A 14,732-nucleotide genomic window follows, 5' to 3' on the forward strand; every position below is an offset into this window, starting at 1 on the left:
AAACCTCATGAATAAAGAGGAGAATCGAGAATAAAACTGAGCCATATCATTTGGTAATGGATTGTTATAGCGTTAATGTGGAAATTTTTCATAGAGTAGAGGGATACAGGGTAAAAACAAGAGGCCACTGCTGAAAAATGTATAAGGAGAGTGTGAGCAACAGGAGCAGATTCTTTTCATGGAGAATGGTTGGAAAGTAGAATGAGTTTAAGGCACAATTTGATTAACTTTGTATGAAATAGTGGGGGCCTCCCATGATAAGCTTTTTGACTCTGACGATATGCAAACACGAAATTATGGTGTGATATAACAACAGTAATAATTTTGAAGTCACTGTCTTCATGGGATTAGATGTATGAGATGCAATTGAGGAAAAAAAAAAGAAAAAGAAAATAGTGGTGCTTTAGATTCTTATCTAATTACCCACAGTCAATTTTTGACTTACTAAAGTCAAAAGTCAAGAGTATCAAAAAGTTTCATATTATTGTAGTTAACACTTCACTGATCAATGGTGGTGTAGTAGTTTTCTTCTCCAGTGAGTGAGTGAGTTATTGTTATAACATATCATTTTTTATCATATTTATTATGATAGGCTACAAAAAAACAAAATCATGAGTAAGAAAATAAAATTTTAAACAGTATTTAAAATTAAACAAAAAAAAAAACATTTAGTCCTCAACTTACAAAAGAGTTTCATTCCAACAATCCCATTGTAAGTCAAAATGGTTGAAAGTTTGAAATCATATGACCCATGAAGTCTGTTAACAATTAACATACCTGAACAATAAAGTGTGCAGGTCTATTTTGTTATATTTTTATTGGATTAAACTCTTTGTTTATAGTGATATGATGCCATGTACAAATGATAACATAAACTTGCTGTGTAGTGCTTCTGTGCACTTATAGTGAAACAATCATCTAGAAACACATGGAGCAAGAGTTTTCTTCAAAGATCTTGCTTTATTAATTGTACAATTCATCAAAGGAGGCAGGAGAGTCTAGCTCTTCGACAACAAATAATTCAAATTCCAAAATTGCAACAAAGCATTCTGAAAATAGTTTACCAGTGCATAACTTGTGGAAGGTCTAGCCTCATCTTCAGGGGTAAGATGACAGCAGGAGAGGGTTTCTTTAAAAATATGTAATGTCTGCTTAGTCTGTACAGTTCTTTTCTGCATACATTTTTCCATAGCAAGAAATTACAGATTAGTGTTTACTTTGCTAAATCTTTCCATGTTAACACAAAACAACCAAATTTCCTTACTAGCAGAGGCAAATGCATTTGATAATTTTTTCACTGTAAACTTTTTGGAGGTTCCATTTCTTCTTCTGTGCAACTTTTTGTGCTTTTAGCTGTATAGAGTCATTTGTGAGCTCTTCTTCCACCAAATTCTCTTTTATTTTTCATTGCCACCTTCATTTCCAAATCTTCAGCTAGCAGAACTATCATAACACCAGTTTCAAAATAAGGTTGTGTCTTTGGTCTGGTCTATGGGTTGCAGGAGTGAAGCAGCATTTGGTGGATGTGTTAATGGGCTATCCGTGGTGAGGACTGACTGTGTATAGTATTCCTCTGTGATCAAATAATCTCTGAGAAACAATCAGCATAATTTTAACATTTGATTAAGGTTCTGCAAAAAAAAAAAAAAAAAATCATTTTGAAAGGGTGATTTTTGTTACCCACCTAACTGTATTATTAAAGAGAACTGGATCTTGTGGGATTATTGACATCTTAGAACGCAAATGTTCAGTTCCTACTTTGCCGATATCGACACCATCAATGTGAACAGATCCTGAATTAAGCTTTGAAAGCTTAAAAAGCACAGCACCAATGGAAGATTTGCCTATAAGATTAAAAAGTAATGATAAATAAAATACAAACATTCTTTAATACAAATTAAAACAAAAATTCAATTCAGTCTTGCAACCATAGTACCTAAGTTCCAAAGTTGTTGTTCCACTTCATAAATGTGACTATGGCAACAAATTATAGTTGATCTGGAGTTGTAGCTTAAGATATTGGAGAGGTTGGTGAGAAATAGGATACAAAACTATCCTATTTCAAACAAACTTACTTAACTATAACAAGGTGATGAGCATATTGGACAAAGGAGATGCATATACAGTGGAATACTTAGATTTTGCAAAGGCATTTGATAGATTGCCACGCCACAAGCTGGTCACTAAACTGAAGCAGATGGGATTGGATGATAGACTAGTGAGATGGATAGGCGAATGGCTATAGATAGGTATCATCAAATTGTGTATGGGTGGGGTGCTATCTTGAAAGAGGAAAGTCAGTAGTGGTGTGGCCCAGGGATCTGCTTTGATTCTATTGCTATTTAATTTGTATAATAATGATACTGGGATGTGCTTAAATGGTGATGCAAAACTGGGGAGAGAGTGATGAAGAATCAAACAGTTGTTGTGACCTTACAGGAGGACTTGAATAGATTGTATGACTGGACAACAGTATAGAACTGTCAATTCAATGTTGCAAAATGTAAAGTTCTGAAAAGGCAACAATAGGATGCAAAGTATACATTTGGTGGGGAAATTTTGGAGGAAGTTGAAGAGATAAGAGATTTTTAAGTGGTGGTCAAGGATCTGAAGTTTCAGAGGTCACACTGCACGAATTATGAAGATATCACATCAGATTATGGCAATGATGTGGAGGACCTTAACTTGTAGAAATAAAGAGTTTATGGTTCCATTGTATAAGGCTTTGATCAGGAATCATATGCATTATTATATACAGATTATTATTATATGGCGCCCAACCCCCCCGTGTTCCGGACTGGTAGACTGATTCTCCTCGAATTTTATAGACTCAACACTAGTTGAGTCTATAAAATTCGAGTGTCGAGTCTTCAAAAGGGGGGCTCTGCCCCTGGTGCCCAACCCCCTGAGTTCCAAACTGGTAGGCCGGTTCTCCTTGAATTATGATGACTCGAATTTTGAAGACTCGACACTCAGGGTAGCCCCTGAGTGTTGAGTCTTCAAAAGGGGGGGGCTCTTTCACCCTATTGCCTATGCCCCCCCCTCCTGGGTTCCGGACTGGTAGGCCGGTTCTCCTTGAATTCTGATGACTCGATAGGGGGTTCCACCCCCTGGTGCCTAGGGTGGCCCCTGAGTGTCGAGTCTTCAAAAGGGGCGCTTCCCCCCCCCCCCCCAACCTTCCGAGTTACGGACTGGTAGGCTGGTTCTCCTTTAATTCTAATGACCTGACATTTAGGGTAGCCCCTGAGTTTCAAAACATTTCAAAAAACATGAAATAAAAAGGCTTATTTTATATATATAGGTAGATTTAGTCTCCTGGTTTTCATGGTGATGAGGATATATTGGAGGATCCAGAGAAGACCTGACTAAGGTTGTAACAGGTCTTTGGGATGTGGAATATGGGAAGATTGAAGGAATGCTGTTTGCAAAGCCTTATGACTAGAAGGAAGAGAGGGGATATAACTGAGACATTTAAGTTGGTTGTTACCGGGTTAATGTGCAAGAAATTTTTGTAGAATAGGAGAAGGGGGTAGAACAAGAACAAAGAGGCACACCTGGAAACTGTATAATGAGGGTGTGAGTAATTGCATAAGGAGCAGGTTCTTTGCATGGAGATTATTTGGAGAGTGGAAGCTTTGCCTGAAATTGTGGTGAAGATACATTGAATGAGTTTAAAACACGGTTTGATCGGTCTTGTGTGTAACAGTGTTTGCCTTTTCAATGAGTCTTTTGACTCCGTGGATGTCTGATGTCAATAATAATAATATGGATGTTCAGCCTTATTAGGCAAGAAATTCATAAGAAGGTGATATGGAAGGAATATTGTGAATATAATTGAGAGGAGTTGTGAAATATACAAAGCTTGAGCTAGAAAAATTACAAGTATTGTATGCAAAGTTAAATTGGAATATGAAAAGAAATTGGCTGTAAAAGCAACCGAAAAGAATTTTTTATGATGCTGCAAGTTAAACAAAGAATGAATGTGGAAGGATAACTTTACTGAATACTGAGGGTACCCATGTGGCAGAAGCAGAAGTGATTGGTAGATCTCAGTGAAGTGAGCACTCATTATTTGAACAATGTAGTGTATGCAACACAGTGCTACCATTACACTGGATGAAGAGATAGAAGTTCACAGGAAGTAGGTTCAAGATCTGTTGAATAACCTGGATAAGAATTCAGCAAAGGGACAAATAAGATATATGTTAAAGGAATGATTGGCCAAATTGGCTAGGTTCTTGACATGTTTGTATGAGTTTCAGTTCAGGATAGATCACACAGGAATGGAAAGAATGTATGATTATTCCATTACACAAGGCTCTGGTTTCTGAATATTGACCTATCTGTATCTCTGGAGTGGTTGTGAAGAATAATCGAGGGAGACTGGTAAGAACATACAAACAGAAACATGTTTACTTCCAGTATTTACTCTCCTTATACTATGTCTACTTGTCTACCCAGACCCCCCCCCCCCATTTTCCTGTCCATCATGCAGTCTTGTTCTCTCATCTTTCTCTCACACTACTATTCTCCTTTACACCACTTCAGCTAACCAGGTCCTCTCTCCAGATCTTTTGCTACATCTCTTATTTCTTCTGCTCTCTTGCTCACATCACTTAAAGCTCTTCCTTCTGCAAGGAGGAGCAACACTCAATACTCCTCCTTGCAGCAATAGTCTCTTTAGCTGACTCACACCAAATCCATTTAAATGTAACCCATTACTTTTGTACAAATCTCCAAATCAATCCTTCCGTCAAGTGCATCCAACACATTTACAAACCCTAATCACATTTCCTGACACAGCTCTGCCCAACATACTATTTATGGTGGCAGAGCTGTGTCATTCATCTTAACTGACTCCATGGAAGTCAGATGTTAATAATAATAATAACTTCTGAGAGAAGATATTTTGTTTTCCTTCTTACTCCTTGGTTCTATGTACAGTATGATCTAAATTAATCTGATAAATTCCTTGACCAACTTAAATCTTCTTATCATATCACTTTTTTTTTTCACCTGTCCATCATTAAAGTCTGCAATTTATATTTCCTCAACCTTTCACCATATCCAATATTCTGGAGTCCAGATTTTTCTTTTGCCATTAATTCTGGATTTGAGCACAAATAATCCATATGTGTCTGACAAATGCAGTATAGCAACTACCTCCTTATTAGAGCAGCAACATTTTGTGCAGTTTTTGTAGCACTTGCAATGTGCCTGCATAACTACAGGTGATCGTTGACCATCATTCCCCTCAGACTGTTAATTTTATTACCTCCTGAAGCACATTTCCACTGGTGTATGCCATATATTTTCTATATACAATATTTGTATATGTGACGTATCTTCATGACTCTTTCTGAAAAATAATGAAGATATGTCACATGTAACCTCTGTTTGCTTATACTTGGATAAAGGGTTAAGAAAGAATATAATTACTTGTCAAGCATAATTTACATGGAACTGTGTTGCATAAATTAAAATAAATGAGGATGCATATGAAGCTCGTGATTTCGGTATAAAGGTAGATGGGTTGATAGAAAATATAAAAGAATAGAGTAGGGGAGATATGTCCAGGAGAAGGTAGGTAACTAGTGATGTACTTAGTCCACTGATTTAATTTATACATCAGTGAATATAGGAAATGATTTACTCTCTGAACCAGCCTTCCCATGTGTGGATATCAGTAATTACAATGAAGTTGAAATATACTTGGATACTACAGAAATAACATGAATAAGAAGCTTATATTTTCAATATATTTTATCTATGTAGCCATCTGAGTCATTAAAGAAAATATGCAAAGCTGGGAAGAGTGACAGTCAATAAAGATGAAACAAAGATCCTGCAGGATGACTTAGACTGACAGTATGAGTATAGGTAATTGGCTTATTCATGCCTCCACAGAGTCAAAAGACTCATTATGAGAGGTCCTTGCTAGGAAACAGTCTATCATACCACTCTCTGAACTCATTGACCATTCTTGCTATCACGTAAAATCTATCAAGCAATGCATTCCGTGGTTCAACCACCCACCATGCAAAGAAACCACACCTAACCCGCTTGCTCACAGCTTCCTTTCGTAACTTCCAGGTATGGACCCTTGTTATTGCTCCTTCCCGCTGTTCCACCAAGCGAAAGAACACCCTAGTGTCAACTCTCTAACAGCCTCTCAACAATTTAAAAGTCTCAATCATATCACCTCTCCTTCTATCTATCAAACTCTGCAGTCCACATTCCCTCAGCCGATAATCATAACTAGCATTGTACAGTCCTGAAACCATCTTTGTTATCCGCCTCTGTACCTTTCCACAGTAAATTTATCCCCTTCGAATCCATGGGACCAAATTTTAGAACAACAGTCCAAGTGTGGTCTAATCAGGGCTTTATACAATGGAATGACAACTCTTTTATCTCTGCAAGTCAGCATCCGTCTCATTATTGCAGAAGTCCTCTGGGTTACCTTCACCACCTTTGCAATATATTCCCTGAATTTCAGGTTTCTATCAATCATCACCCCCAGATCTCTTGTCTCCCCTACTCCCTCCAGTACAGATCCTCCAACAGAGTATGCTGCCTCCCATCAATGTATACCAAACTTCAAGACTTTACATTTTGTTGCATTAAACTGATACCCCCATTCATTTCCTCATCTGTTCAGTTTATTCAAATCCTTTTGCAGGGCTGCCACATCTGCACTATTACTAATAACCCTGCCCAGTTTCACATCATCTGCAAACAACTAAATATCTTCTTGCAATCCACTGACAATGTCATTGATATAAAGGTTAAACAATACAGGTCCTAGTACTGAGCCCTGTGGGACTCCACTTATAACCTTCTGCCTCCTTGATACTGCCCCACCACACAACTTTCTGATACTATCAGACAGCTAATCCTGAATCCAGTTGATTAATTCGACATTTAAATTCATGTGCTCCAATTTAAGTATCAGCTTATCATTTGGCACCCTGTCAAATGCCTTTGCAAAATCCAAAAAAAATGGTAGTATATGCCTTTCCCTCATCAACTGCTCTTGTCACTTTATTATAAAAGGCAATCATATTACTAAAGCAAGAACACCCCTTAATAAATCCATGTTGATTCTCACAGATAACATTACTCTCATCTGCCCAATGCTGTATATAGTCCCTCACTAATTTCTCCAAGATCTTAACAACTACTGATGAAACACAAACTGGCCTATAATTCGACACTTCCAGTCTGCTACCACCTTTATGCAATGGCACTATCTTACCTTCCTTCCATTCCCTGGGTACCTTTCCTGCAGCCAGACTTTGATTGAAAAGCCAAGTCAACAGAGCTGTTATTTCTTTAGCACATTCTCTCAAAACCCATGGTGAAATACCATCCCGTCCCCCCCACAGCTTTACTGACATCCAGAGCACTCAGTATTTGGAACACACTCTCCTCTTGCATCTCTAAACCTCGAACTTGCCCTATCTCTCTAGTATTAAAACCTGTTTCTCCAGGATGAAATACTCCAATAAGGTGTTCCCTGAACAATTCCACTAAGTCCTCTGCATGAGTCACTCTGTTCTCATTTTTATCACACAATGTCATTCTTCTATAATCATTTCTCCTCCTATTGGCCACATAAGTAAAAAATTCCCAAGGATTTTCTTTGGATCTTAATGCAAATCGCTTCTCATATTTCAGTTTTGCTTTCCTCACCATACTAGTCACGCTCCTGGCCTGAGTCTTATATTCTTCATGCATCTGCTTTCCACCCCTCTCCTTATATCTCTTTTATGACCTCCTTTTCACCTGCAGTTCCTGTTTGATATTGTTTGTCATCCACTTTACACCAAATTGTGTCCTCTTCTTCACTTGTGGAATACAGCTTGCTATTGCTGCTAACAAATATTCCTTCACAATTATCCAAGCATTAATGATATCTTGGCCTTCCGATTCCACCTTCCATGGAACTGCCCGAAGTTGATATTTAAGACTGTTATAATCACCCGCCTTATAATTCTACCTGTGTTCCCTTCTCTTTGATACTCCTTCATGTCTATTCATCTTCCAAGTCAAATCCACATGGTCACTATCTCCAAATTGGGGAAAAGATGTCATCTCAGCTATAATGAGCTCTTCTGATGCTGTGACCAAATCCAAAATTCTTGAACCTCTTGTTCCCTCTATTACATGTTGCCTAAGACATTTGTCCCTCAAGAATTCTAGAAATTCCATTTCCTTATTACTACATGCATTTCCCTATTCCCAATTAATACTGCTATAGTTAAAATCTCCCATAACAATCATTCTTCTTGCACTTGCCAAGCTCAACTGCCAAAACATCTCCTGCTCCTCATCCGCTGTGCTCCTTGGCTTGTAGCAACACCCCGCTAAATATCTTGTCTTGCCCAACTCTACCTCACATGATATACTTTCATCAGTAGTGTCACTGCTTTCCAAAGCCTCCACTGTTAGAGGACATAAGTCATCACTTATCATAAGCAATACTCCACCACCACGTTTTTCCTTAGTATCCTGCAAAAAATGCTGTCCCCTGCTACTTTTATTCCAGTTATTATATCATCTTCCGTCAACCACGTCTCAGAGATTCCAATAATCTTCAGACAGGCTGATGCTATTAGTGCTACCAATTCATCTCCTTTATTCCGGATACTCCTGGCATTAGTATAAAGCATAACAATTTCACTGTTTCTATACCTATCTTTATTCCCTCCAGACTCCACTGACTCAGCGTTACCTGATGTCTTCTCCTTTTCCCCAAGCACCCATTCCCCACAAGAGGCCACCCCTGCTACCATCCACCCTGGGAATTCTAGTTTCCCTGCATTGACACACTGATTCTCTCAGAAAACAGCAATCTCTTCAGATGCCTACATCCTTCCTCATTCAAATGCAAGCGATCTTTCACATACAGTTTATTTCTGTCCTCAAATGTCCTCCAAACATCTGCGTATTCCAGTCTTCTCTTTTGACACATTCCGGCTATCATGCTATTCATTATTACTGCTCTTTTACTCAGCTCGTCATTATTATACCTGGGCAACACACATGCTATCTTTCCTCTCTATGTTTTCTTTTGTACCACCTCAAGCATGAATCTCAAATCTCTCGCCACCCGATTTACGTGTGGCATAATTTCACCACCATAAAATAATGAAGGGGAAGACACAGAAATGTGAGGATGTCTAACAGCATGGAATACCAGCATTAGCACAGAAGATTGCAATGGAAGAGGTTGTCTCCCAAGCAGTTGTATGAAGAGTTCTGCATGAAAATCCACTTTACATGACCCACAGCCATTAACTTTTCATCCACCTACCAAACTGCTTTATCATCACTTCTTTCATTTGATCTACTTTTATTCTCTTGGAGGGGTGTTCAGGTTAATTCACAGATGTGGAGAAAAATAAATAGGCAATTAGAGGGCACTTTTTTTTAATACTAATCCAAAGAACAAGAAGTAAAAGAGCTTGTAAGGAAATCAGTGTTGTTGCATATGAGATACAGATAAGGGTTAGCCTTAATTAATTGGCATTTTTCTTTAAGAGGTGCATGTTGTAGTTGTTTGAGAATACTGCATGATGGAGGACTGCAGTAGACAGAATAAAATTAGAGAAGCACAACCGGCATGTTTTCATTTATACTGAAAAAGGGATGGACTGCTGCTGCTCTTGTTTTTACAGGCAAAGGGAAAGTGTTGAAATAATGGTTGCCTGTTCTGTGGAGAGGAGACAACAGAAGTAGCTTTAGAACAGGCACAGAGTCTGAAATAGTATATCTGTGAAAAAGAAGTTGAAGTGAGTCTATAAGAGTGGGATCATCTATAATTAGCATTGAGAATATAAGCAGCACTGAGAATATTTAGGGAGGTTTTAGGTGCTCCATCTCAAACATGTGAGAAGTATTCTAAGGATGAGTGGATTTCAGATTTGTATAGAATAGTATAGCTGTTGAAAGTTTAAATCCAGAGTAATTTATTAAAAAAAAAAGGGTGGCACACCAATTGGCAATTCCTATAGGTGGAGATGACCTGCTAATGCTTCTGCCTGATATCTCTACTTGGGCCTGGCTCCCACTGAAGAGACCTCAATAAAGGTCGAAACCGGTCTGGGTAGTGGCCCTTCCCTTAATGCATAACAATAGACATATCCACAAGGAGATGTGTTTTGCATTATAGGAGATACTAGGATAGGAATGTCGGTAGCTTGCTCCACCTTTGCAACGAGTTGCCCTGGTGTGTACCACCTTAACCCAGTCCTGAAGATACTTTCAGGCGCAAACTTTGTTTGCTCACACTTGGATAAAGGATTAAACTAAATTTATTATAGTATAGCTGTGTAAGTGAAAAACTGCACCTTGACCACAAAAGAAGACCTAGCTTCTTTTGAATGGTAAGGAAGCTATTCATGTGATGCATTTATGCCAGGAGGTGCAAATCACATTTGGTAAGCCAGGTTCTTAAACTGCTTTTAATACACCTTTTGTTGAACTAAGGCTTGGATAGTTGATGAGAATTCTGGGTGGAATGGAAAATGAAGACCTTTATGCTAGCAAGGAGAATATCTGTGAAATGCTTGGGTTCATGTTTGTGTCATGGGAGTGGAAGATAGTCAGACCAGAAAAAAGAGTAGAAATTTGTCAATCATCCTACTTGGCATCATTGTAGTGTGCCAAAAGTACACAATGTTGGAAGCAGTTCGATGGAGGGCATTCCATATGAGAGGAGACTCACACAAGACTGTGACTTGAGTTACAGAAAGGAGAGAGGTGACCTCTACAGTGTATCCGAAAAGAGAACTAGTTAAAAAGAAATCAAGGGTACTGGGATTCCCTATACCTATGATCTCAGGAATTCAGGTAGGTAGACATATGATTTGCATTGGGTTACTGCTTATAAGAAAAACTTCTGCATCCTGTCCAGCTTGTTCGGCGGTGTCAGAAAAAGGGAGCCAGTTGGACACACACAATCCAGTTATCGTTATGTAACCTATATACGAGGGGGGGGGGAGTGAAAACTAAAACGTTTTGATAAACACCTGGAACAAAAATCACATTAAACAACCGATATAAAACTACAAGAAAGAACATATCTTAAAACCCTGTATGTAGAATATGCAGAATAATGTGTAAGTTGCATGGTTCTATCTCAATTCCTTCATGGTGGTTGATCACAACTTTTCAGCACACCCTTGTGTGTGTGTGTGTGTATATACACATACATACATACATACCAGAAGACAATAGCACAGAATATGATAATTACAAACCATATGCAATTAGATACATAAAAGTTATATAGGTTATAAAATATATAATATAATATTAGCAGAAGATTTAAATGTAAGCAACAAAAATTCACAAAAATCATGTAAGAATACTTAAACTATAGAAAAAAAAATTAAGATTTTATGGTGTTATATGTTATTAATATTATTTTATGGGCATTTCACAGTCTAATGACTTATTGATGGAGTATCTCACTAAGAATTATATGATAATTCTCTTTAAATTCACTGACCGACAAAGCATTCATAACTTTCCCCTTACCTTCTCCATCAAATCATCTCATTCATTCACCACTGTTAAAGAAAAACATTTTGTCCTACATACTCACTTGCTACCTACACTTTTATACAACTTCGAGATACAGCTTTGCTCTCTTCCTTGATCTTTTCATTAATATTATTCAACCTCCTTCAGTAACTTATATTTCTGTCATGTCCCTTCTTTTGTACCATTCAACTAAAACTTTTTATCCTGCACATCTCAAATCTATCCTCATAAAAGCACTCCATATAGTGAAACCTGTGGATTATCCATAACTAGGAGGGTAGTCTGAAAAGTTCTTGGCCTCGACCATAGATTGCAACATTATCGGTAAGATTTTTTTTTTTTCTAAGTTGGTACATCTGTCATAAGTATCCATGTGAAATTGCAAGTCATTCTATCAAATAGTTTGTTTTATACAGCTGTCTGAAGCAAAAGTGTTGTCTTGTAAAACTCGATGTAGCTTGGAAGTACCAAAGCGCTTTACATCGATTTTTACAGAGGTCAAGTCTCATGAGATTGTTACAAAAATAACCTTGTATGTCTCTATCTATTTTATGCTAAATATTAATTTAAATAATCCTATGGGAATTAACTGTATTTACTGCTTTAACAAAAATTTCTTGAATGTAAAAAAACAAAAGCAATGCTTTGCCACCGGAACTTTGTATAATAGCTATGTATAAGGGCACAAGAAAGTTGTTTACAATTTAAGGATATGAGAAAGTTGTTTGCGAGCTCTGTGTATAAACACCTTCAAAGTTAGTGTCAAAGAGATTGGCAAGGTTCAGACAAGTTTCTGATGCCCGACAAGATAGGATTAAAGGAGTGCATGGAGGAGAAGAAAGAATGGGTCGATCTTAACAGAAGATCAAGGAGTCGTGCCGAATTCTTTGGGGGTTACAACCCTTCGTGCAAGGTCCCGGAGAACGTGAAATAAAAAGGGACTGAGCTGAACATCGTGGTGGGCAGTCATCAGCAGTCGGTGGTTAGAGTTATCAGAGTCAGCAGTTAGAGAGAGAAGTTCCAGAAGTAGGATCCAGAGGACCAGACGTTACTGCGAACCCACGCCAGAGGAGAAGTATGGGAATGATGAGAGAGCAGCCAATGTAAATACTTGAGCGAAGTGTCGGGCGGATGGCTTTTTGCCGCAGGAGGTCAACTGAAGCCAAAAGCCACAGAGCAATCTTCAAGCCTATATATTGAAACCTCTTGCCTGAGCTTTTAGAGTACCAGGAAAATTGCAGTCCAAAGCCTGCCAATATCCCGACGAAATGCTCCCTGAAGCAAGACTCTCCAGGTGGAAGCCTAAGGCATGAGATGAAAGGAAAGCATAGGGACTTTCGTGCAGGACCTTTGGATGAGTGTGCGACACAGAGCCTCTGTAAGTTTGTTCCATCTTTTGTTGTACATTCCTTTTATAATCTAGGAGATATGTTATAGATGGACTGATAAAAAATAGTAATAAGAAGTTTCTATAAGAGAGTCCTCTGATTTGTTATTAATTGGAATATAATTTGTGAGATAACTTGGCATAGCTAGCTAACCTCTTTGTGAGTAAATTAGTTTCAGTAATTTGATTTGATATGTAGAGAAGTAATTGAGTAATTATATTGTATAGTCATTTAGTATTGAAAAAGGAAAGTTTGTTTATGCCAAAAGTCTAACGGATAGGTAGAGAGAATAACCTCCCTATCGTTTAATTAATGTGCTTTGTTATTAATGTAAATAAATGTATATTAATCATATGTCAATAGAGTGCTGCTGATCTTTTATTTTTACAATGCACTGTTCCTAAATAAACTTCAATCTGTGAGCAGGAAACAACTATGGCATTACAAGTGTAGTTTAAGTACTTCAGAACCATGACTGTTTATGTAAACTTTATTGAAGGAATTTAAGCTAGTAAGAGAGAGAGAGAGAAAGAGATCTACCTGACGTTTTACTGAGTCTTATGCTGATATAGAAATACTGATGGCGCACTCTTAATTTTCCAGTGTTCATAGGCATACGACTAGTAAATACGAAAATAAACATAGTAAATACTATGTTTATCCATGAAAGGTGGATAAACATAGTACGCAATAGAATAAGTAAGAAAGGTTATGAAAGCAAAAGCGCACTGCTAATTAGAATAAAGAGTTAATACCCCCGTCTACAATAATGCATTAGACCTCATTCATTACAGTCTGTATCCCTTGGAATGGATAAAATTGAGTATCGTGTGCTTCTAAAATTCTTTGTGGAAGAAGGTTTAATGCCAAAAGAAATTCATTCAAAGTTCATAAAAGTTTATGGACACTCTTCTCCTTTGTTTTCGACAATTAAGAAATGGCCTGCTGAGTTTCAACATGCCGTACCAGCCTTGAAGATGATCCACGTGAAGAATGTCCAAAAAGTGTTAAAACACCAGAAATCATTGATCAAGTGCACGATATGTATTGGATGATGGGCGAGTCAAAGTGTTTAAAATTGCTGAGACTATAGGCATTTCAAAGGAACGTGTAGGATATATTTTGCACAAAGAATTCCAAATGAAAAAAGCTTTGTGCAAGATGGGTGCCGTGCTTGCTCACAGCAGATCAAAAATGCACTCACGAAAATCTGTGAACAGTTCTCGGAGCTTTTTAACAAGAATAAAACTGCTTTTGTGCATCGATTTATTACTATGGATGAGACTTAGATTCACCATTACACACCAGAATCCAAACAGTAGTTAAAACAGTGGACAGAAGCCAGTTGTTCGGCACCAAAGAAGACAAGTCAGTTTCGTCAGCAGGAAAGATCATGGCATCGGTGTTTTGGGATGCTAAAGGCATTTTGTTTATTAATTATCTTGAAAAGGGTAAAACAATAACTGGGAAATATTATTCTAATCTTTTAACCAGACTAGACAAAAAAAATTTGAGAAAAGACCCGGTTTGCAGAAGAAAAAATCATCTTTCATCAGGACAATGCACCTGCCCACAAAGGTATTTTGGCAATGGAAAAATTAAGGGATCTGCACTATGAATTTTTGGAACATTCACCCTATTCCTCATACTTGGCTCCTTCTGACTTCTATTTCTTCCTAAAACTACTACTCTTCCTCGCTGGTCATCATTTTTCTTTGAATCATGATGTGAGTGCAGCTGTATAGGGTTTTTTTTCCAGATCTTACTGAGAACCACTACAGGAATGGGATA

At 37.8% G+C, this 14,732-nt stretch overlaps 1 protein-coding gene across 4 annotated transcripts in view; it reads right to left on the reverse strand.

The window, feature by feature from the left end:
• Positions 1 to 14,732, reverse strand: part of LOC150102874 (ATP-binding cassette sub-family C member 5-like) — a 1,133,802-nt gene that overhangs the window by 184,275 nt on the left and 934,795 nt on the right. For all 4 annotated transcript variants that reach the window (XM_090397917.1, XM_090397915.1, XM_090397916.1 and 1 more), the window contains one exon: positions 1,685 to 1,844. In XM_090397917.1, the coding sequence (XP_090254043.1) occupies positions 1,685 to 1,844 (160 nt within the window). The remainder of the gene's footprint in view (positions 1 to 1,684; positions 1,845 to 14,732) is intronic.

The sequence above is a fragment of the Typopeltis vanoorti genome, chromosome 9 (assembly GCF_054136105.1).
Source record: "Typopeltis vanoorti isolate ZY-2024b chromosome 9, IOZ_Tvanoo_1.0, whole genome shotgun sequence".
Taxonomy (NCBI): Eukaryota; Metazoa; Arthropoda; class Arachnida; order Uropygi; family Thelyphonidae; genus Typopeltis; species Typopeltis vanoorti.